The sequence below is a fragment of the Pholcus phalangioides genome, unplaced genomic scaffold (assembly GCF_987345545.1).
Source record: "Pholcus phalangioides strain wild (caught in Gottingen) unplaced genomic scaffold, Ppha-v1.0 ptg000012l_1, whole genome shotgun sequence".
In the NCBI taxonomy this organism is placed as follows: Eukaryota; Metazoa; Arthropoda; class Arachnida; order Araneae; family Pholcidae; genus Pholcus; species Pholcus phalangioides.
Genome location: NW_028301605.1, coordinates 16,433,978 through 16,455,743, shown reverse-complemented (window position 1 = coordinate 16,455,743; position 21,766 = coordinate 16,433,978). Strand labels below are relative to the sequence as shown.

Sequence of the window (21,766 nt, the reverse complement as noted above, 5' to 3'; positions counted from 1 at the left end):
TTACTTTGTGGAATTGCCGCTTTCATCAATCTGAAATTCTTTCATTAATGCTGGATTGGAATTATCACTTCATCAATGCTGAAATTACCTCTTTCATCGATTTTGGAATTATCTCTAATTAATTCTAGAATTTTTCTTTCATTAATTTTGGAATTATCCCTTTTTCTCTATTCTGAAATTATTGCTTTCATTTATTTTGGAACTGAAATTATGTGTTTCATTAAAAAAACGAATTTTTTCTTCCATTAAATCCGGAATTATCGCTCATTAATTTTGAAATTATCAATTTCGTCAATGCTGAAAGTATCTTTCATTAATTATCTTTAATTGCTCTCATGAAAGGAACAAATCTAAAAGAAACATGGAAATGAATCGACCTGCCTGTTTTTTCTTCAAAAAATGCTTGATTAAAGCTGCGGAATTTCTTCAATGTAATTTATATGGGCCCATAATTAATTTCAAAACATCCTAAACTATATGGATTGATGCGATTGGATAATATAAGACAAAACGGAGACATTAATTCTCATTTTCGTGCTTGAGAAGATATAAATAAAAAGCTGAAATTAATGTTATTGCATGGATACCCTCAAAAGTGGGTCTTTCTCATTATTTTATATTTAATTTTTTGGGCTTTGTATTTCTAAGCGAACTCGATATTTCGGAAATCAAAAATTCAATTTTTTAAATTATTGATGTGGCGGAAAACCCCATTAAATTTCCGCATTTCTATGTTAAAATCAGCAATTTTAACATTGGGGATCGTGTTTGTTTGCACCGAGTCACGTGATCTTTTGACAGAGATGTTGGGGGACACTGTTCTCAGCACTGCCAAGGCGGAGACTTCTGACATCATACTCTCTCCAGTAATATAAGCTCGCTAATTAATGCATTTTAAACATCAACAATTCCAGATCAATCTCCATCTTTCCAAATCAACCAGTTATGGGTACACTCGGTTATACTATGTGCATGGGTGTAAGAAACTACTCAGTTACCATAGCCAGTTGAGTTTAGTTTTCCAATCTTCCCATTTTTGAACGAACCGCTGATTTGGAGGAATGTCTCAGACGTTCAAACATCCAAAATTGCAGCGGGAGTTGAGTCAAATTGACCAGAGACAGTCGAGACTGAAGCAGTGTGCTAGGTATTTAGATTTATTACCTATCCAATGCAGTCTGAATGTGTCTCATCTTTAAACATTAGTGTGATTCCTGAGTCGTTTTGGTCATAAAAAAAAACCTACACTATCCAATCATGTGACGTCACTAACAGAAAATAAAAAAGTCTGGCATTACATAGAGATATAAAAGTTTTATTACAAGGAGTTTTGTACATCGAAGATATTTACAATCTAAGCGTTTCTCTCATGACTAGCTAAAAAAATAAAATAAAGCTGTAAATGGAAAAAAAAAATTAAAAAAAAAAAATCAAATTGGACGAAATTACCAAGATTTCTATGTATATTTTATGCTACCTATCAATAATTGTCCAGACACATATACACTCCGGTAGCAAGTAGTTTCAGTCTGGAACTATTTCTGCCGGTACGTTGGTACGAACGAACTACTGTGAGCCACATAGGCACATCAAAACATACAATCACGTGATTCGTACATTGAAATAAAGCTGTCTTAACCAGAATGATAATGCACCATGCCACAGAAATGCAGCTGATGTAAAAGTATTCAATAAGAAAACTTGAGTGTGAAGAGATTATTGTGGCCTGCCCGAGTCCTGATCATAATGTAATGTAGGATTGATCAGATAATGCAGAGCAAAAAGTCTGAGTTAGCAGCTCAGACTTTTTGCTTGAATTTTTTTCCTGCTCGTAGAAGCTGTCAGTTGCCAGCCGACCACGAGTGAGGAAGTGTATGTGAGCGTGTTGCATTTCTGTTTTGACAAAATGGCAGGAAAAATTTAAACTGCGTTGTTCAGTACCATCCCACTAGAGTCATGATTGTTTAAGGGAAAGGGGTGGGAGAATTGGCATCATGGACCACACTTTGACTGCTGTCTGCAATGGGCAACAATTGTACAAGTATGTTGGATGAAACAACACATTTTCGGAACCTTCACTGAGCAATTTCATAGACTAATGGACTTCGCCATGACTCAAAGTACTTCCATAAAAGTGGAATAATTTTTGGCATCAAAATATTTCTTATGTTTGGGAAGTGAATAACTAACCTTTCCACATGAGAAAGTGTTTTAAACCTGTGGATGCCTGCTTGTGAACCATTCGAAACATATGTTGTAGATTTTGATTTCTGAATTAATACTGGAATGCTTTATCTCATGTTACAAAACATTGAGGTGTTCTGTTTCACAGTACTGGAAAGTACCATAGGTGCTCTGCCTAGAGTTTCAAAGTACTGGGGTGCTCTTTCCCATGGTTTGAAGTACTCTAATTGCTCTACATCCTGATATGAACAAAAGTACGGCAGGTGATTTCCGCCCTCCATAGTACAAAGTACCAGTGGTGTTCTGCCATTGCAACTACTTTAGCAAATGCAGAATACCCGGCCCTGACGCTACTGACCACACAGACAGCTTAATCTTCTTAGAAATTTCCATCCCATGTCACATAGCATTAACAATACACAGAGTTGTCTGAAGTTTCAGAGTAAATGAAATTTGAGCTCCTGAACACTGAGTGTGGGAGTTTGGACCTTAATAGACATTTGAACTGCTGCTCAACTGGTTTGATATATAAGGACTTTTGAACAGGTCACCACAATCACTTCAAACCCAAATCTTCATTCCTGAATCTGTGACATTGTGGTTAAGATGAGAATAGTCAGCTCTGTGGTGCTGCTGCAGGAAGGACATTCATACCTGAGACTGACCCAGCAGGAAACGTTCCATGCAAAATCACCCACTGCCGAACTATGCAGCTGTCCAGACAATTATTGGAAGCTAGTGTTATATATATAAAACATAATAAATAGTATTGATGACAAATATATTCATACACAATATATACAAACACAATTACAGCTTGGACGTCATGTCAAAACAATCATGTTCTGATATACAATACGAGATCTGGATTTTCAGAAATGTTCTGGAAATAAAAAAAGGAATACAAAAGAAGAGTAATCTCAAAATCCATGGAAATGTTAAAAATACATATAAAAACAGCTGCCAAGCATTAAAGTCAAGGCCTTACAAGTTTCCGGTTTAAAAAGGCCTATTTTTAAATACAGAATTAATGGTCCAAGAAATTCTGAATGTCTCTTCGCATTCACTTTTTTTGGAATGCCTAGATGGGGGGGGGGGGGGGAAACAAAATCTCAAGTATATTGATTAATAAGATTAATTCTAGCTGATAATTCCAGCATGATTCTGATTTTTTTACTAACAGAGATAAATATTTTTCGGTCGAATATAGGTCAATATATCAGTAAGCAGTAATAAAAGATTTGATATATACCTTTCGGTTTTAACATTCATACTTATCTGATATTTTGATTTACGGATAACACATTCAGGCAAATACGAACGACCTGTCACAAGCCAAACCATCACTGATATGTCCGAATATAAAGCACAGAAATTATTTAAGGAAAAATCAATTTAATAGCATTGGGATAGTGCAAACAGTTTCAGTAATATTCAACAACTCACATTTTACATTAACAATGAAATAATTTATAGCTATCATAAGATTATTGAATAAAAGCCAAATGGCAACGGTGTGAAGTGGTATGCGCCAGGGATATTTTGAAAGTACGGATGCTTGGCGATATCATTTAAAAAATAAGCGTGCTTGTAATTCTGAGCATGCATAGTGCCTTCTATGCATACTTTCCACGTGAACAGACACCATTTTGAATCCCATCAGTAGTGTATGAATGCAAAAAACTGCCCGATGTTATTTATGCCATGTCTCATCAGCTCATCATCCAATCTGTAAAGTGCACAGTCTGAATACAGTGAGTGATGGCTACGTTTGTAAATGGCGCTACACAATTGTTTGAGGAAGGGCGTAAGACAGTATATGGTGGAGAAGACTGGTCAGCCGGCAGTGCAATCTTCAACAATCCTGGGTGTGGTAGACAAAATTATTTAATTACATTTTCAGAATTTTTGTTGAGTACAAGATTCCTTGGAAGACAGGTAATATATTTTTGGAGATTAAAAGAAAGAAAATTCATCTCTGCCCCACGGGAACTTGAACTCTCATTTGCTGGATGAGTGCTTTGCAAACTAAGCTATAGAAACAGAATACTTCTCCCTTGGAGTGCATCAAGAGAGAGAAATATCGCTGGATTAATGGATGCCAACTGAAAAAGCCCAGTTAAGTAATATAAACTTCTGCGCACAGACGTAGTGACACGTTTTCCTCTTCTATATTCTAAGAAAACCTGCATAGAAAATGGCGGATTACTGGATGGGGGAAATTATCAAGAGTCTACTGTATTGTAGGTAATCTGCATCATTGCATGAAAATACTGGAAGGGGGTGCTCTGTCACATGGTACAAGAAGGTAAAGGAGGTGCTCTGCCTCAGGGTACATGGTAGTGTGGGTGTTCTGTAACATTGTACAAAAGTAGTGGAATGTTCTGCCTTACGATACTAAGTTTTGGGGGTGCTCTCATTCATGATACAACTGCATAGTGTATCATGATCATCATGTATCAAAGTTTTGTGGGTGCTCTGCCCAGGGCCATCTTAACATATGTACATGACCAGCAGGCCTTGTGAAAATGAAACTCCACACTAAGATGTTTGAGAGAGTGAACACGACATTGGCAGGCAGGCACATTTTCAGTTCAATAAGAGCCCCAGAAAGTCATTTTTCCTGGTGCTCTTAAGACAGCCCTGGCTCTGTCTCATCATTCAAAATTTTTTGGGTGCTCTGCTAAGTACCGGGGTACTCTACCTCATGGTACAAAGTACTGTGGGTGCTCTGCCTTGTGCTATTACTGCTATATGGGTACTTTAAACACCCACATGCTACTCACCACAAGAGTGATATATCAAGAGGACCCACAGCAGAGGTTCAGCAAGCTGAAAGCACTCCACCCCGTTCCAAAAATAAGTTCAATAATATCTTGTCCCCATGTAGGAGACGTACCAGGCATTAAGCTGATAAGCAGAGATTATACCACACTTTGATCTTAGCCAAAAGGCAGAGAAGTGATTAAGTAACCACACGGCAACATGGATTTCTTAAAAACTTCACTGCACATCGTGTGCAGTATGCACACAGCTGGCATGTTTAGCAATAGCGTTCATACCAAGGGGTCCTGGAACACCACAAAATTACAAACACACACTTGTGATGATATAGCCAAACAGTTCCGACTTGTAAAATATGCCCTATAATTTATAATTTACAGAAAGGAAAAACGATTAATCATTAAATTGAAAAAAAGAATGGCAATGGTGCAAAGTGGTAGACAGTGCGAATTTACAACATATATAAAACAATATATATTTTAAAAAACAATTTCTGAAACTATGGTGTACACAAATGGCTTAAACATTTCGCACAAAAATTGAAACTACAATATATACATACACATGTAATATTCAAGATGATAATGGTAGATACGATCGGAGAAGGCACACTTTTTCAGATAGAATATAAATAATGTCTTGAGAAACGAATCTACTAAGCTTATAAAGCTAAAATTTCTAAATTTCTAGAAACGAAATACTGGTATATACACACAGACACATGTACATATATATATTATAAAATCTGGGGGGGGGGGAGAGATTGATCTCACACAGCAGTTTTATTGACACAGAACATGATATTTCAATTATATTTCTTATATTCATAACTTATCTTTGGATATATTGCGTTATTGGTCTTTATGTCATTTCATTTTGATTTTTCTTCTGGTTTGTGACATTTTCTCATGAATCGTATGGAATGATATGATGGCACTTGTTCGTAAATTTGCAGACGAGACATCCTCAATGTTACAAGAATCAGAGAAAAAAAACAAAAACTGTACAAGTAGTTATCACTGGTTATGTCTGTTCTGCATCAGCCACTCCTTATATCTGTGGATCTGGGCAGTCGCCACCTGAGACTGTTCCTGCAGTCTGTGGTTTTCTTCCCTAAGCTGTAAGACTTCATGCTCCAGACTCGCCTTCTGGTGTTGCTCCTGATTATGCGAGAGAGAGAATCAGGGAAAAAATAATTACAAAATTAATGTTAAAAAAAGTTTGGCACAGTTGCAAGATTTTGCATTGGCAAAAGAAAGAACTCTGTGAAACAAAAAAATTCAAATGATGAAATTAAAAAAAAAAAGGAATGGAGGGGTGTTGACCAGTGTTTCTAGACCTTTGTTTTTGTTTTCATGTCCCCCACCTTCAGACTATATATTTTTTTCCCCTGTGGCCCGTCTCTTAAATGATGCACATCAGTGTTTTCTTAACAGGTTTCTGTGGCTCAATTACCTGCCATGTCTCCCCCTTCACTTGATTTTCACCTGTGGCCAAGAGGGAGGAGGGAAGAAACATCTGTAACAATACAAAGGGTTAACATATCAAATTTTATACTACTACTATTAGTAGTATAAAATAGTATTAATTATACTAATTTTCTGCCATTACACTGACTCTCCCCCCCCCCATTGAATAGCAATACCCCTTCGTTCCTTTTTTTTAATTTCATCATTTGAATTTTTTGTTTCACAGATTTCTTTCTTTTGCCATATCGTGTACAGCAAGGGATACCTTTATTATAATAAATGTCAGTGGTTCTCAAAGTTTGTATCCCAAAGACATTACATGAACTAGTATGTGTGCCAGTGGTTTCCAAACCCCAGCATGATCCAATCCATATGGGTAAAGGGCTTACATCCTGGAAGGGACAGAGCCAGGTCGTGTCTGGTCTGACAGTGGCTCCCAAAGTATGCATCACTAAACTTTGTTGAGGACATCCCATCGAGCCAATGGTATGCATGCCAACGTAATGATTGGTAAGTAAAGCGAGTAAGACTTTACTTGACTATCTCCACAGCTTTCATGAGATTGAGAGTATTGACTCCCATTGGGGAGGGGTACACTACTACTACTACTAAACCAGACATGCACCTCGTCCATATTCCTCTGCGGAACTTCTAATGAATTGATGGGGAGGGGTACACTGGTAAATACTAATTGAGAAAAGGAAGCCAATGATAAATTATGGTATTCATGATGCACATGATGACTAATGGTAAACGAAGTAATGGCTAAGTAAGGCTAATAGTAAACGATGGCTAAGTAAGGCCACGGATTTATTGAAAGACTGGATATATTTGGAGATGATGATTTTAGGAAGAAAATTAATCTCTGCCTCTATGGGAACTCAAACCCCCGCTCTCTTATTTGCTGGATGAGTGCTCTACCCCTAAGCTATGGAAACAATATTTCTTCTTTGGAGCGTATATGTATGTTGAATGACTACGTACACAAACTGCGCAGCAGCTATGAACTAATAGCTCATGAATGACATGAACTTTCTTCCTAAAATCATCATCTCTAAAAATAACCAGTCTTTTGATGAATCTTGTATTAACAAGTGGAGAGGACATGTTGCAATCTGGTGGCCTAATGTCATTCACAAACTATTAGTTGATTGCTGCTGCATTCCATGTATGGAGCCATTTACCATATACCGTAAAACCTTGATAAGTCGTCACCTCAAGTTATCGAAAAATTATGACGGCTTAAACGGAGTGACGACTTAAGCAGAGTGCCGTCAGTTTGAATGTGCAATGTTGTGAAAATCGTATAAATTTAAAGTAATATGACATTTATTAAAGTATGAATCAAAATAACAATATCAATAAAATTTATAGATTGCGAAAGAAAAAATAATAGCAATTTTTTTTCTTTTTTCATCTTTTATTAATTAAATTATTGTGGTAAAATATACTGTACACTTTAGTTTATACTAGTAATTTTTAATTTAGACTAACAGAGAGCAACTGTTAGTCTAAAGCTATAAATAGCTTTAAGTAGCTATAAGTAGCTTTTCTTCATAATAGAACTCTATTGCACATTAATTTTACATATACATGAAATGCAAAATTTTAGCATTTTAATTCTTCACCAGTAGTTCATGATACAACTACAAAGTAATTTCGAACACTTTTGACTTGGTGGAGGGTCCCTGGGCAGAGAAAAATAAACAGAAGACCTCAACTTAATGTCCTGAAAGAATGTCTAATTTTTTTCAACAAAGATATTTTGTTTAAATTTCAAGCCCTAAATTAGTAGAGCCCATGCTTTCTATGATTATTTATTATCCGTGCCCACGCGCGTTGCACTTTGACTTGATTAATTTGATTTTTCGATTTACATAATTTTTGATTTCCTTGCACTATGTGTAATCTTTGACGTATCAATAAATTTTGGTTTTGCCGGAGATGCCCTGGGGGTAGGGGGGCGAAGTGCTTACGTTGCTTCTTGCGACAGAGCCTGGGTGTCTCGCGGTTTGTCCAGTTTCCCCAATGGAGCCCAGGCAGAAATGAGATCTAGCTTGAACAGTCCCCAACGTTTGAAAAACCTTATTCGTCAAATGAACTTCCCCAGCGTAACTTTCATTACTTAAACTGTTCCGTTTGGGTATATAGGATTTTATGGTGACTTTTAAGCATATGGCAATGCTGTTAACAAGCTTTTTTTTTAATGGGAGCCATAAAAATAGTCTGTTCCTCTTTCTCAAACTTTTTCATAGTGACGACTTAACCAAGACTAGCGACGAGTAAACGAGGGTTTAATAACATTGTGGTCTATGAGAGCTGGAAGGGTCTGAAGAAAAATGACGACTTAACCGGAGTGAGGACTTAACGAGGTTTTACTGTATATACGCTCGAAGGAAGAAATATTGTTTCATAGCTTAGGGGTAGAGCACTCGTCCGACCAAAGACACTGGGACTTGGCAGGGATGAATTTTCTTCCCAAAATCATCATAAAAATAATGTCTTTCGATGAATTTTGTATTAACAAGTGGAGACAACATCTTTCTCTACATGGGTATATCTGCCAGGTAAACCTGTAGCTGCCTTGGGGGCGCTTGTAAACAATGTATGAGCAAGGCCACTGGTAAATGATGGGCTAAGTAAAGCAGCTGTTAGACGAAAGTAAGACCACAGTTAAATTTTGTTCAGAGTGAGAAAGCTGCGAAAGTAAATGGAGGCTGAAGAAAGAGAACAATGGGGGGGGGATGTATGCTTATTCAGAGATTAAAAGAACTCAAGAGAATTTACTTAACAATTTTTGAGAATTTACTTAACAATACAGTGCAGGTTTATGACTACTAGAAGCCACACGTCTCAAAAGTTTAAGAACCAATGTATTCAATAAAAAGAGTTATACAGAAAAGTTTTATCAATGACACAAAACATAACACATTTTTACCTTAATCAGGTCTTGTTGCATTTTTTGCAATTTCACCTCTAATTCTTGAAGTTGCTGAATCTTATTTGTGACGCTACAATAAATGTAAAAACAAAAAAAAGGGAAAAGTTAATATGCAAATACAACTGCATGAACATTTATATTTGCCTATTAATGCAGTTAATGACATGGTTCTTACTGTTTATGCAGTAGGAATCATGTCACATTGAATATGTTCGTATAATCTACCAATAGCTATCCTGACACATTATGTGTATATCAGCACTGAGTGGTTTTTGGTCTGGGGGCATTTTCTGGTTGAACAGACTTGAATCACTGGTGGTTATTCGTACTACTTTTTCTAGAGTGGATTGTCATTCCAGAAAACAATGTCGTTCTTATGTTATTTCATTTTCTACTATGCACCACTACCATTTTCTACGCATGAGGGCTAATTAGACCAGTACCCATGGCTTATTGCTGATTATGAATGACAGCATTCAATACTTTTTCCACATTTTTTGCTGAGAGGTTTGCGATCTAACCTTTCTCAATTAGGGAGGGGAAGGGGGGCAGACTCTGCTCAAAAGACCTGTGATCTCAACCCAATCAAGTAGATGCAGCATGAATTGGAACAAAGATTTAGCCCATATTAACACATTCAAGTTCAGGACACTACCAATACTTTATTACTTCTTCAAAGATAGCATGAAAAAAAAAGTGTTCAAGAGCAGAATAGCCAGCTAGCTGAAATAGTCCCGGATCAAAACTACCCACCATTGATGTAGGCATACATAAGAGTTCTTAGACAGAATGGGAAATAAAACGGTTTAAATTCCTTGCGTTCACTTCGTAACATGGTGAATGCAGTCTTCAGAGGATATAAATAACTAACCAACCATAACATCTTGCTAAGCTGGGATCCCCATTAGGACTACTCCGACACTTCTCCATAAGTTGCTCAATGAACAGAATGATTTTTTTTCTTCTGATCAATTCAGATGCTCAATTCGAAATGACTGAACTAGCTGATTACGCCATCATACTGTTCAAGAGTTCAACCAATGGTAGTCCAACAAAGTGCCCAGACAGCTATCAGTATGCAGGTTACGATATACCACACCCACAGCAGATCAGATATTTTCCCCCTTTGAAAATATGCATTACAATTGACAATTCCAAAAAGATTTTCCAGTTGAACCCAGAGGGGTGTGTGTATGATTGCTAGTCAAAATTAAACTTACCTGCTCTCTGTCAAGAAGTCAGCATTTCCCGTTTCCATCCAACTACCAGTAGACACTGGAATGCCTAGAGAAATTAGTTAAAAGATCATTGTTGTCTGCAAATACTGTCACTCAAATTGCTCGTAAAGACAAGGTATGTACCCGCAAAGCAGAATGTGCCACAATCTGCGACGTATGTCGCAGAACAATTAGCGCTACTGCAGAACAATTTGGAAGAAAAAGTGCAAAAAACCACTATTACATGTACGGGGATTTTCACCGCAGAACATTTCCAGTCAGGAGGGTTCGTCGTAGAACAGTGTTAAACATTCTGCTTTGGGGCTATGTACATATAGTGAGACGATTTATCTGGGATATATTTATATTATAATGGGTTATAACTCATTTCTTACTTTCAATGGCTTTTGTAGCAGTGTTGACCAAACTGGACCAGTCGATGTCTTGACCATCAGGAAGTGGAATGAGGGTAGATGGGGATGGAGGCGGTGGAGGAAGAGGCTTCAGCTTATTTTGCAAACGTTCAGCTGCAGCAGCAGCTCTTGGTGAAAGTCTAATATAAAGGGAAAATATAATTTTATAAATAGACAAAAACAACGGAAATAAGACAAATGTATAAACAAAGAAGTGGGTCTCAAAACATTCTTTAATCTATTCGCTCAAGAGATACACATATGTGCACCTTCATTTTTAATGGTTTTGGTTTCAGATAACGATTCTTTTTTTCCACTTAAGACTTGAGGTATGCATACGGGCATCTAACTCAAATGATCCTGGTAAAGATATCAACCCAAATTAATTAATTTTTTAAGAGCATTTTAACATGCAATAAACTTAAAATCAATCAAATTATATATATATATATTTTAATTGTTAGTTTTGGCTCAGGTTTGAAGAGGTTAAGCTAAAAAAAAAAAAAAAAATCAATGAAACTACCTTTCTATCCTGTTGTCCACAGTTGCAGGGGAAGATGGTTCTGATGAGATCACATGAGCAGGTTGCGCTTTGGTGAGAATCACATCCAAAGTAGAATCTGGCGTATTTCCTGAGCTGCGTTCCAATGATGAGGATGGAGTGGACCTCCTGGTATGACAACCAGGTTCGGAATAGGACTCCAAATGATGATCCTGAAATATATTTCTGCTTTATACACAGTTCACATCACTCAAAACTTAAAATAAAAAAAAAAAATTAGCCTCATAAAAAAAAAAAAAAGAGAAAAAAAATCGAAACATAATGAGAATATAACTTAATTTACCAATTTTATCAGTTCATAAATAATATGGAGGCATTCAGAACTCATGAGAAAATCTTTAAAGAGAGAGATAGAAAACATTTAAACCAGTAATACAAGGTTACGACCGACGTTAGTTGACCCAAAATTGCAAAAAGGAACCACAGCTATACGCGTTTTGGAACTATATGAAGTTCCTTCATCAGTAACAGAAATAGTAAAAAATACTCATTATAGCGAGAGTTACTCGCTATTGTCAACAAAAAAAAATCATTTTGAATTTGATTCTTTTGTCCACAACAGTGAGTAACTCCAGCTATAAGGAGTATTTTACACTATTTCTGCTACTGATGAAGAAACTTCATATAGTTCCGAAACGCGTATAGCCGTGGTTCCATTTTGCAATTTTGGGTCAACTAACGTCAGTCGTTACCTTGTGTTATCTAACCCAAAAGGTAATTCATTTCTATTTAAACCATTGTTTCTCAACTGCTGGGCCATGACCTAGTACCAACATCAATCGAACTGGGTAGAGAGTGATTAATTGTGTGTGCGTTTCATTTTCCCCACCATTTATTTCCTCATTACTCGTGTAGTGAACGATCATAGATGATGCCCATGACAACGCCATGCTTCGAGTTGTAGCATTTTCTGCCTTGTTGAAGATTGAAACCTGGCAATGTAAAGTCAGAGATTCTAGCATTTTTTTTGGTGTCGAGATATGATAGATGCTGCGTGTAACTTTTCCACGTATGTAAATAAGTGTTTGTTTCTATAAATAACTTGGCATCTGATGCCGCCGTGATACACGACACATCATAATTAAAAACGAAAACATTCAATTATACTCCAAAAACATTGCCATTGCGCGCATTTAACTTTTAGCAGCTTACTTTGTATCAGGCATATTTTAAAGAATTAAGAGACATTTCATCATTGTATATTCACTCCCCCGAAAAAGGAATATAATAATAAAAAAAACTTGGTCACTCACTACTTTGAAGAAAAGGCTACATTGTCAAATTGCGTCACCAAAACTCCAAGTGCATATTACATATTTATCTTCTAGTTTTGCTCATAAGCACCTCACATAATGGTTCAAACCCTAACCGACCCTGGCACATGAGTGTGTAATACTTTTATAATACATGCACTTACCATTATTGGCCCATACCGGAGAATAGGTGCTTCATTTTTTTCAAGGAGGTCGAGAGAGGTAACTTTTGGTTTCTTTGTTCAGCGAAAACCAATCTGATTAGTTGGACAATGTCTGACGACCGGGATGCACTTCATGAGAGAGATTCAGAAGTTAAAAACCAAAAATTAAAAAAGTGTTTTTGATCCGAATGTGTAGAAACGTCTGAATTTCTGTAGCGATATAAATGTCAGTGTCTTTTTTGATGCCAGAGATATTTTGAAAAACAAGGCATGCTCTGGTGTGGCGACTTTATGTCATGAGAATGCTTTCATATATTTGTGACAATTCTGTTGATGTGTCCCCAGAAAGTTGTATCTGGTATAAATAAAATGAGTGAGTTGTGGGATTTCCTAGAGCGGGAAAGAATCCAGAGACTGATCTTCTGATTAATATATTTAAAGTGGAATTTTTAGAATTAATACTTTGAAGGGGGAATTATGATAATGGCACAGCTTCTCACTGCCTTTGCCTTTACTGATGACCCAGACATGATTCGAATCTGACAAGAATTTGTTGCAATGGCAGAGCAGAAAGAGAGCCATCCTCAAGTTCAAGCTGTCCACGCGAAACTGCTGATGCTCTCGAAGGACAAGATCAAACTTTTTCCATTTGAAGGCAGCTTGACACTGCCTTCAAGATAAACCATGTCAGAGCTGAAGCGACAAACTATAACAACCTCATCAACTGCCTAGATGTGGAGATCTTGTCAACAGTAAGAGACATTGTTTTAGTTTCTCCCACATCAAATCCATTTTCAAAACTCAAGAGACTTCTCAGTGTGTACAAACATTCAGCAGCAAAGGAGGTCACGATATTGCTAGAAGACCTGGTGATTAGAAACCTAGTATGTTGTTGTGTAAAATGTGAGAGCTTTTGGCGGCTAAAATTAACGAGAATTCACTGGAAAATTTGATCATGTCCAAGTCACCAGTAAAGGCAACGGTAATGAGAAAATGCAAGTTATTTTTAGAAACAAACATTTATTTATATACACTGACAAATTACACGCAGAATCCATCATATATCACGATAGTCACAAGAAAAAGCATTTGAATCTCTGACTATGTTGCCAGGTTACAATCTTTGGAAAGGCAAAAAATGCTACAACACAAAGAGTAATGTCATGGGCATAGTCTATGAACAGTCACTACAGTCATATGTACGACTGCCTTCCACTCACGAAGAAAAAACAAATCAGATCAGGATGCAGGCTTCCATAGGTTGAGAACCACTGATCTAAACAAGCACACAAGAGCTTCATTACTTCACAATATAGTTAGGATGGTAACAATCATGAGAGTGCCACACCATCTGAGGGCTAGTCTAAATTCAAGTGGCAGGCCCCCAGTAAGTCCACTTGACTCGGGTACCTCAAGTTATGGGATATGAGGGTCTTAGTCTATGATGATGCTGATCCAGTACTCAAGGCTAAAGCACTAGCTGGTAATCACAGGCTTACTCCATGGTTTAGAACATGGCTCTAAACAGACATCTGTGAAAAATAAGATATTTGCATCATTTCTGGAATCGATACTGTGCTGCTGATTTGAAGTCTTGCACCCGTTTTACTGCGTAAGATCTGTATAGTCCGGATCATTTGCGCTCTGGTCCGGTTGAAAGGGAGCGGAAAGAATACTAAATCTCCACTACATCGCCATAGACCAGGGGGTTCTCAAACTGTGAGCTGCGGAGTGGCAGCTTGACAAAGATTTTTTGAAGAACCGTGGATAAGTGTTGATTAGAGTGAGAGGGCGCAGTGTGTGGAAAAAGTTTGAGAATCCCTGCCATAGACTATGTATGAGTGGCCAAGAATGTAAAATACAAACCTGTACTATGTAGTAAACAAATGAAAGGATTAAAAAAAAAAACTTACGTCGCTATTACTATCGCTGTCCAAGAATTCTGGGTTAATGAGCTTTAGCAAATCTTCCTGAAGAGTGCTCGTGCTTCCGCTGCAGCTGCTCCCACTACTCGCAATAAGAGCCACGTTTGGATTTGATTTAATGTGTTGCTGGCTGTTGTTGCCGCTTGTACAAGAACCTGTCACACCCGGGCGGAGTCTGTTTAATTTAGACGGACCAATATCACAAAGCATTCTGTGAAATTTTGATTAAAATTGAAAAGAAACGATAAATATCTTAGAAATTTCTAACAGGCTTAATATGAAATCTGTTATGCTAAATAAGGCTATGGCTCAGATAATTTTAGAACTCTAGCACTTATGGTAGCCAATGCACAAGCCAGTGTCTCGTGATGTTCTCAAAGGACACCGTAAGATGCTGGTCAGAGAAGAATGCTCTCCCTTATCTATTCATATGCCTTCCTTAATTATTTATTCATAAGTAAATAACTTACTGTATTCGTGAATAGTTCTCATCTACTTTGTTTCATAACATTAAAAGTATGTTTCAATTGACTGATTTAGTCTATAGATATTTAAATTCACAAATATTTATTATTCACGAGTTCTGTATACTCATAGGCTAAACTTTGAGGGAAGATAAGTCATATTAAAAGAATGCACGCCTGCAAGTGAGGTTTGAGGCAGTAGAGTAGGAGTTCTCAACCAGGGGGTCCTTGGAGAAATTTCAGGGGGGGGGGATCAGTGAGCTTGGATGAGAAAAAAATTAACTCAGTGCTCTTCGACCATTGGTCTGCTAAATATTTTGACCAACTATTATAGCCACTACTACTACTTAACCATACATGCACCTCGTACACATCCCTCTACGGAATTTAGAACGAAACAGTGTTCTATGTGGCCCTCACATATTTTATGTTTTCAGAGTTGGGCTTGTTTCATGTTCTTGCTGCTGCCAATATTTTTGCAGCACCAATTAACCTGGCTTCCATATTTTGAAGAAAAGATGGCAAATGCTTGAATTTTCATGTTATGTGAGTATCCTGTTGTAGGTCCACCTGCTAAAAAGTCTCTGCGGAGAGACTTGTTTAGATCGGAGATCAGCTAGCATTCCAGGGTTTAAGTTGATAAAAAAATTCCTTTAGCAAAAATGCGAAAATGAGGGGGAAAAGCTTTAGCAAAATGCTACAATGCTAATGATTGATGGTTGGATGTCTACCCGTTTTGTACCTCCTGTACGCATTTTTGTGGAAGTGGCTATTACTTCTTTCACATTCTAAGATTTTCTTCCACATTTTGTGAAAAATGCGACCGTAGCTTAATCCCTGTAGCATTTGCATCTCGAAGTTGGAAAACTGCAGAAAACCAACTTAATATAGCCACTACATAATTATAGAACACCATCTTCTATATATATTAGTTTTTATTTGTCTTATCCATTAGCAGATTTGCCATTTATATTTTTTTTGTTGACCCACAAATTATTTCTCTTTTTTTATTGTTCCCGATTATTTCTCCGATTAAATCAAGTGTTTTTTGATGGTCTGAATTATTTGTGTTTATTTTTTGCTGTTAATCAAATTATTTCCCGTATTCATTCATTTGTTGTTGGTCTGAAAATTATTTCTTGTATTCATGTGTTTTTTGTCGAATTATTCTCAAATTATTTTTCTTTTTCATGGGTTTTTTTTTGACAGTCCAAAAATTATTTCTCATTTATTTATTTTCTCTCTGTTGGTGAACAAATAATTTCTCCACAATTTACATATATTTGTGGATTTCATTCAATCCACAAATTACTTCTCCTATTTAATTATTTTTATATGCCAGTCAGCATATTACTTCTCCCATTCGTTTTTCATTGGTACGAAAAAGATTGAAATGATTGGCAAATTATTTATCCTTTAAATGTCAGCAAAAATGTTTCAACTACTTTCATCAGCCTGCAGCTATGGAAAAATTGAAAAACACAGAGTTAACGCATTGTTTTTATATTGCTTTATACTGAGTATTTTATGAAGAGGTCCATGGCAGTTTTTTTTTGGTAATGGCTCTGCGGAACACAAAGGAAAAGAACCCCTGCCTCAGGGGAATGCCTCCCCATATATATATATGAAAACCATTTTTCATGTCAAAAAGCTGTCACTTTTCGGTGGCATAGAACTACTGAAATTTCAATAACATGGAGAGGCCAAAAATACAGTACCTGGGTTAACAAACACATCGGTAACTAACTAACAGATTTTTTTTTTTTGCCTCGGCTAATGAGTACAAATTCGGGTAACAAACATTTATGTTGAAATGGATGCATGTGCCATAAAACAGCTGCACTGTGAACTGAATTTTTGTGACAATCAACATCAGAACTTGAGTCATCCCTTGAGTCCGATTAACTTATGTCCGCCTAGGAATCGTTTTCCAGAGATATACCTACACTTCTTTTTCTGAAAGTTTTTGAATCATTTTATGTAAAACCAAAGATTTAACTAACAGCAAATGCATTCAAAAAAGGAGCCTATTTTTCCAGAGCATGCGTTCTTTCAGTGCAAGACTCTACTTTAGGCATCATTCAAACTGAGTCTGGACATTCCAGGAGCTCATCTTTTCCCATCTGCATGCATCAGACACAGAAATGAGCTGACAAAATCACAAATCTACGGCCATGATTAGGTTGTGCCAGTTGTGTGCGTACATTAGTGTAAAATAAAAAGATCTTCAGTATCTCTCATCTTCCTTTAGATTCTTGTTTATACAACTTCGAAGATGTTCATCTTAGTTTTAATCTTTTTTACAGTGTTTCTCTGTTTTAAAAAACTTATCTCAAAGTTTTAGGCACAACCTGGAATGAATCAAATGATTTTCCATAGAAACCTATAGGAAATCACGTTTCGGCATACGAGGACTTCTGCTAACAAATGTGATTCTGGAACTAATCATCTTTGTTAGCCAAAGTATCACTGTATAGTAGAATGAGAATGCTATATGTGTTTTGGAATTCAAATAGTAGCGAAGAATATAGAAAAAATAATAATAGGAATTCAGAATTGTCTTAGTAGAAAAAGATTCTCTTGACAATACAGATTTTTTAAAATAATGTGATTCTCACATATTCCCAAAAGATCAGTATGATCTGTCCAGGGAATTTGTTATTGTTAGTAGGCATTCATGCCCTGACCAGGATTTGAACCCAGACCTGCACAACCAGAGGCTAGTATGCTGACCACTTGAGTGCCAGGCAGCAGATTTTACTTGCCAAGCACCATATTTTAATGTGTGTAAGGAATCCCTTGATTTTTGGGCTTAAAATTAGGAAAAAAAAAGTTGGAAAGATATATCTATAATACTATCTATGTATAACAAATACATCCCCTCTTATTTTTGGGACACAATTTTTCGTCTAAAAAGGGTTCCTTATGCATGTTAAAATATGGTTGTTCAGGAACCTTTAACTTAGGATTTCAACTGTAAACTGCTTTTTATACAGGATTACACCTACCACTGGTTCACAAATTTCCCAGCATGGTCAGAAAATAAGCACAATCGAACCCCGATATAGTGCAGATCCAACTCCCAGCAACAAACATTTTAAGTGAACAAATTTTCCGCATAGGGATTACAGTGAGTTCAACCATGATTACATTCGTTATAGTCGCAAATTTTTTTAAAAACAAATGGTGGCATTAAATCAGGATTTGACTGTATTTGCTCTTGTTAAGTTTTTCATTAATTTTTTCAATATACACCATACAAGTAAAAATGAGTCAAACCTTGAAGAGATGGCACAACCGATTTTCATGTTTTCATTATGCTTTGTTGATGAGCTGCCACCATTGCGGCTTTCAAGTTCATCTAGCAGAGAAAATAATTGCAATAAATTTTTTTTCATCACTCCATTAACATACTAAATTCTGCATATATATAAGCTCAATAATAAAAATGAAAAAGTAAGTAAATTTTAAATTACCAGCACTGCTTGTTCCTTGATGCCAATCACTGGAACTGTCCGAATGGTAATCAGATAACATACTCAAAGGAGATCGTTTGGAATATTGCAAGTTATTGATGTTGTTGTGTTTGGATGAAGGAGAGTAAGATGATGACGACGACGTAGTGTTATGCTGGGTCGTGCTGTTGTTCTCTGGTGAACCTTTAGTAGGCAGTGAACCCATGGCGATGTGATGAGAATGGGAACGAGAGTGAAACGGAGATATGTCCACAAGCGACAGTTCACTCCTGGCTGCAATCATGCCACCAACATGAGTCAAACGTTGGTTCATGCTGTTGCGGTTGTGATCGTGAAAGCTACGATGCATCTGGTTCTGAACAGTAGACAGGTGGGATGTGTTGTGATTGTGAGAGCTGACGGAATTAGCAGATATGGGAGACGTTCTGGTAGATGCTAGAGATGATGGAATAGATTTTGACGGACTTGTGCGCTTCTCACAGGAAGACAGATTATTCATGACACTATATGAACTTAAACGAGATGGGAAACCACTAAATGCTTCTTGGGCATTTCTGGCCGCCAAAACTGAAGAATGTTGCAGAGAGTGGTCTCCTCTGGATTCATATAGGTTTGTTTTAACCTTTAAAAACAAGAAATACACACACACACACACATCAGTTTATAAATTCATTTTTTCGACATTAGAATATGCAAATACCACAAAAAATTACTCAAAAGGTTAAAAAACATGAATCGTTACAGAGTAAATGTGTATTTATGAATCAAACATTTGTGTGTTGGAGAATCAGAATCAGGGAGATTTTCATGCAATTCCATACAAAAGCTGTTCAATGACAAATATGAAAGGGATTGAAAGACAAAGAGGAATATTTCATGCATGGAAATAAAAGTATAGGTCTTTTCATATGAATCTAGCAAATGGCATAGAGCAGGAGTACATAACTTTTCCAGACTGCAAGCAACGGCCAAGTGGCGCAGTGGTAAGATGCTCGTCTTCCACTATGAAGGTTACCATCAAGGTCCATGGGTTCGAGAATGCCATAGAACGTCAGAAGCGAGTTCTTTACCAACCGAGCCTGAGCGACCACCGATGGATGGAGCATCCATTTCCCACCCAACTCTGTTGGTTGGAAATTGCTGTATGGCAATATATGACCAGAGTTGGTATGCGGTAAACTAGTCCAAAGGCAAGAAACTTGTATGTAAGGGGGTGACCATATGACCCTTACTTTACGAACCACTCCCATAAGTTTGGCTGCCTCAACCTTCTTAAGTCGTCCTGCCAAAATGTCCCCCTTTTTCCCTTTATTCTTAAAAGGGCTCACTTGAATTTTTTATATCAAGAATGGAGATTAAAGTAGAATCTCCTTTATCTGAACATCAATTTTCCGAACACCTTTTCAACCTAACTTATTTTCAGTTTTCTATAGTCAATGATGCTCAACAGTTGGTATTTTCTTCAAACTTGAATCCTCTTTCCTCTCAATTTGATAGCTTCGCTCTATTGTACAATAATTCACTTCCAAACAGTTTTGCATACCATAATTGTGAGCTATAGATATGAAAGTAAGGGGCAGATCCGGGTACAGTGTATGTAGTTATAAATGATTGAAAGCGAACAAACGTGTGAATAGGAGCAGATTTAACTGTCTTTTTTTTTTCGTCTGACGAATTCATCTTAAATTCAATTTATTCCTTTGCTTTATCGAATTAGTTTCAAAATCGATTTTCCGAACACCCTTCGGTCCCAATGTGTTCGGATAATAGAGGTTCTACTGTAGTTTAATGACTCACAAATAAAGTACTTTTGACAATTTTTTTTTATTTTGATCGGCAACAAACATTGCCTTGGACAATTTCATTTGGTCTTAATTGCAACTTTACTTGATTTAGGCACTCTTTTTGGCTGTGATTAGCTACCTTACTTGCGTTAGTTTTTTGGGCTGTGATTGGCAACTTTACTTGCATTTGACACTTTTTTTTTTTTGCAAATTTTCCATAATTTTAATGAAAGAAATATGGTTAGCATAAGCCTTTATCATGCTGTATCAATCCTTTTCTATCGAAAACACCTTTGCAGGCCGGATGGAACTTCCTGGACGAGCTGAATTTGGCCCACAGGATGGAGGTTGTGCACTCTTGGCATAGAGAAATACAGGAGATTTAATTATTTTTAACAAAAAATTTCACACAAAGCGTACTCACTTCTGATTTGGAATGTATTTGATCGATAGAAGGACTACGATTGCTTCGCTGCATGCTTGATCTCATGTCTCGTCTAAAAAATGAGATGGAAAAATAGCACATAAAAAATATTTACATGTTTTTTCTAAGCACAAAATTTATTTTTGAAGCCAATAGTTTGTGATATCAATCATCAAAGGCAATGCACAAGAAGTTTCAAGTCATTGAATAACAAGGTTGGCATGCATCTGCATTTATTTAAACCAATCAATCGAATAATGAATTCAAGAAATATAATTATAAAACCACTAAAAGCTCTGAGAGTGAAGTAAAACATTGTTGTAACCAACCTCGATGTCATTCTCTGGCAATGAAATGGAGTTTGTTGTCGTGGCATCGCAGTTTTATGCTGGTTTCCACCGTGTTCGCAAATGCTCACATTTTCATAATCACCAGATCCTCCAGAAAGGTAGGTGCAGTTGTGTAGATTACAACCCCTAGAAACATAGTGAAACAATTTCACACTATTAAGTTATTCAAATACATAAAACAAAGAAATAGGCTAGTTAGTGCAGGAACTCCATAAAAGAATATCCAATATAATAACCATCTCTCTACAACTATGCTTTTTTCCCATCATTGAATAGAGTTATACATGCATTTCACATTATTTAACACCCCATAGCTGCCAACTTTGTACGAGAATCAGAGATTTTGCACAGATCAC

At 36.8% G+C, this 21,766-nt stretch overlaps 1 protein-coding gene and 1 pseudogene across 2 annotated transcripts in view; both read right to left on the bottom strand.

Annotated features, from left to right (window-relative positions):
* Positions 1-1,299: 1,299 nt before the first annotated feature.
* Positions 1,300-21,766, bottom strand: part of LOC149079666 (signal-induced proliferation-associated 1-like protein 2) — an 83,952-nt gene continuing 63,485 nt past the window's right edge. The window contains exons 16-25 of one of the 2 annotated variants that reach the window (XM_089240274.1): positions 21,390-21,536; positions 21,061-21,133; positions 18,853-19,474; positions 18,656-18,737; positions 14,901-15,123; positions 11,532-11,722; positions 10,991-11,148; positions 10,599-10,662; positions 9,376-9,448; positions 1,300-6,128 (exon numbers count right to left, since the gene is read on the bottom strand). In XM_089240274.1, coding sequence (XP_089096400.1) covers positions 5,985-6,128; positions 9,376-9,448; positions 10,599-10,662; positions 10,991-11,148; positions 11,532-11,722; positions 14,901-15,123; positions 18,656-18,737; positions 18,853-19,474; positions 21,061-21,133; positions 21,390-21,536 — 1,777 coding nt within the window. In that variant the 3' untranslated portion in view covers positions 1,300-5,984. The remainder of the gene's footprint in view (positions 6,129-9,375; positions 9,449-10,598; positions 10,663-10,990; positions 11,149-11,531; positions 11,723-14,900; positions 15,124-18,655; positions 18,738-18,852; positions 19,475-21,060; positions 21,134-21,389; positions 21,537-21,766) is intronic. The other variant, XM_089240275.1, reaches the window with a different exon arrangement.
* Positions 4,943-5,150, bottom strand: LOC149079667 (U2 spliceosomal RNA; annotated as a pseudogene).